This window comes from Eurypyga helias, unplaced genomic scaffold (assembly GCF_000690775.1).
Source record: "Eurypyga helias isolate BGI_N326 unplaced genomic scaffold, ASM69077v1 scaffold24161, whole genome shotgun sequence".
NCBI classification, from domain to species: domain Eukaryota; kingdom Metazoa; phylum Chordata; class Aves; order Eurypygiformes; family Eurypygidae; genus Eurypyga; species Eurypyga helias.
In genome coordinates this window covers 1-1,905 of record NW_010233064.1, presented here as the reverse complement: position 1 = coordinate 1,905, position 1,905 = coordinate 1, and the positions used below count along the sequence as shown (strand labels likewise).

General features: G+C 44.1%; 1 protein-coding gene across 1 annotated transcript in view; it reads left to right on the top strand.

Annotated features, from left to right (window-relative positions):
• HOXC5 (homeobox C5) overlaps positions 1-1,104 on the top strand; it is a 1,431-nt gene extending 327 nt beyond the window's left edge. Inside the window, exons 2-3 of the mRNA XM_010161619.1 lie at positions 3-132; positions 890-1,104. Of these exons, the coding sequence (XP_010159921.1) occupies positions 3-132; positions 890-1,104 (345 nt within the window). The remainder of the gene's footprint in view (positions 1-2; positions 133-889) is intronic.
• Positions 1,105-1,905: the final 801 nt, after the last annotated feature.

Below are 1,905 nucleotides of genomic sequence, written 5' to 3'. Positions count from 1 at the left end.
AGGAGAGATCTAAGAGCGCGGGTGAAATCAAAGCTGAGCCCGTGCAAACAGCACAACAAGGAGGACCACAACTGCAGCAGCAACAACCTCCACAAATTTACCCCTGGATGACCAAACTACACATGAGCCATGGTAAAACTTTCACTTCTTGATTTTTGTTTCACAGGAATTTTTTTTTTTTTTTTTTGCCTTGGGTTTTTATAGGCCATACGGGGCAAATAATAAAAAACCTGAGGTCGTAAATTTTACGACTAAGGCATCAATTGCTCGTAAAACTGTCCACTAAAAGGCTTAGAGGCTATATACGCCCAAATTTATGACAGCATAATTGGATCATAGAAACAAAACGTGTATAAAAGGCAATATTCCATTTTTTTGGGAAGGGGGGGTTAAAAATAACTTGAAATACACATGTTCTTTCAGGATGAGCTTTAAAAAAAAAAAAAAAAAAAGACACCAGAAGCGAAAGTGAGGGAAAGCGTGGTGGGATTTTCCCCCTCCACCTTCCCAGCGCTGAGGGCGGGGGGAGAGAAAAAAGAGACAAGATTCCCAAGAAAAGATATTTCCGTCCTTTGTACACTTCCTTATTGTCCGAGAGGAAACAGGTTCACTTCTGGCTCATCTACATGCGTTTGATCTGGGCTTTAGGAAGGAAGGGGGGGACTTGGGGGGCTGAAGGTGTTGGGGAATGAGGGATTTGAGGCTACTTCCCTCCCTGCGTGCCCCCGGCCCCCAGGAAACTTCTGTGTGTTCTAGATTTGTAACCGGGTTTTACCATTAAAAAAGAAATAATAAAAAAATCTAAAATCCATCCAGAATCGCTTTGGCTTTTCATGCGGTGTCTCCCCTCTCCCCTTTTTTTTTTATTTTAATTTTTATTTTTCCCTAGAAACGGATGGGAAACGCTCCCGCACCAGCTACACCCGCTACCAAACTCTGGAACTAGAGAAAGAATTTCATTTTAACAGATACCTGACGCGGCGGAGGCGCATTGAGATCGCCAACAACCTCTGCCTGAACGAGAGACAGATCAAAATCTGGTTTCAAAACCGCAGGATGAAGTGGAAGAAAGATTCCAAGTTGAAAAGCAAAGAGGCTCTTTAGGTGGGATTGCAGGAGATGGTGGGGGGGTCTCCCTGCAATGTTATTTTTTTGTTGTTGTGGGGTTTTGGGGGTGTTTTTCATCACTTCTGGTGGAAGCAACCTTGAGAAAACTTTAATTTTGGGGTGGGGCGGGGGGGAGCTGCTGGATGGACTCTGGTCCGGACCCTCACAAATCCCTCAGACAAAGGAAATCTCTGATTAGTATGCAAAAAAAAAAAAAAAAATCCCAACACCCACCCGACCCCGCTGTTAGCTTCATGCAGGAAAAATTTAGTGTATCGCTCTCTAGGTTGTTACTAAGTGTCCTAACCTGTGCGCTCTTTGGGGGAAAAATCACCGAGAAAAAAAAATAATCACCGAAAAGTCTTAAAAAAAAATCTGCGGGGTGACTGGGTCGAGTCCTCTCAGCCGGAAAAATGTCAATATTCATAGGAAAAATGAAAAAAGAGCTGGTGAAGACGGAAAAAAAAGGAAAATAAGGGGGTAAAAAACCCCAAACCAGTGAGTTTTGTGAAGTCCCAGCCTCGCTCTCTGCTCGCCCTGACGGGAGAAGGAAATTGCTGGTCTGATTTGCTGGGAATTGCCCAGGGAAGATGCTCTGGCACCTCCGCTTTGGCTCCCTCAAATCGGAAAGAAAAATATTGCCCCTCGCTGGAGCTCGGAAACCCTAAAATCCCCTTTAAAAAAAAAAAAAACGGAGAGGGGCCGGGGCGGGGGTGTCCCTGGTGTGTGTTTTTTTGCGTTGGGACTCGGATGGCATCATTTTATTATTATTTGCATATAAAAGAAATGAATAGACTT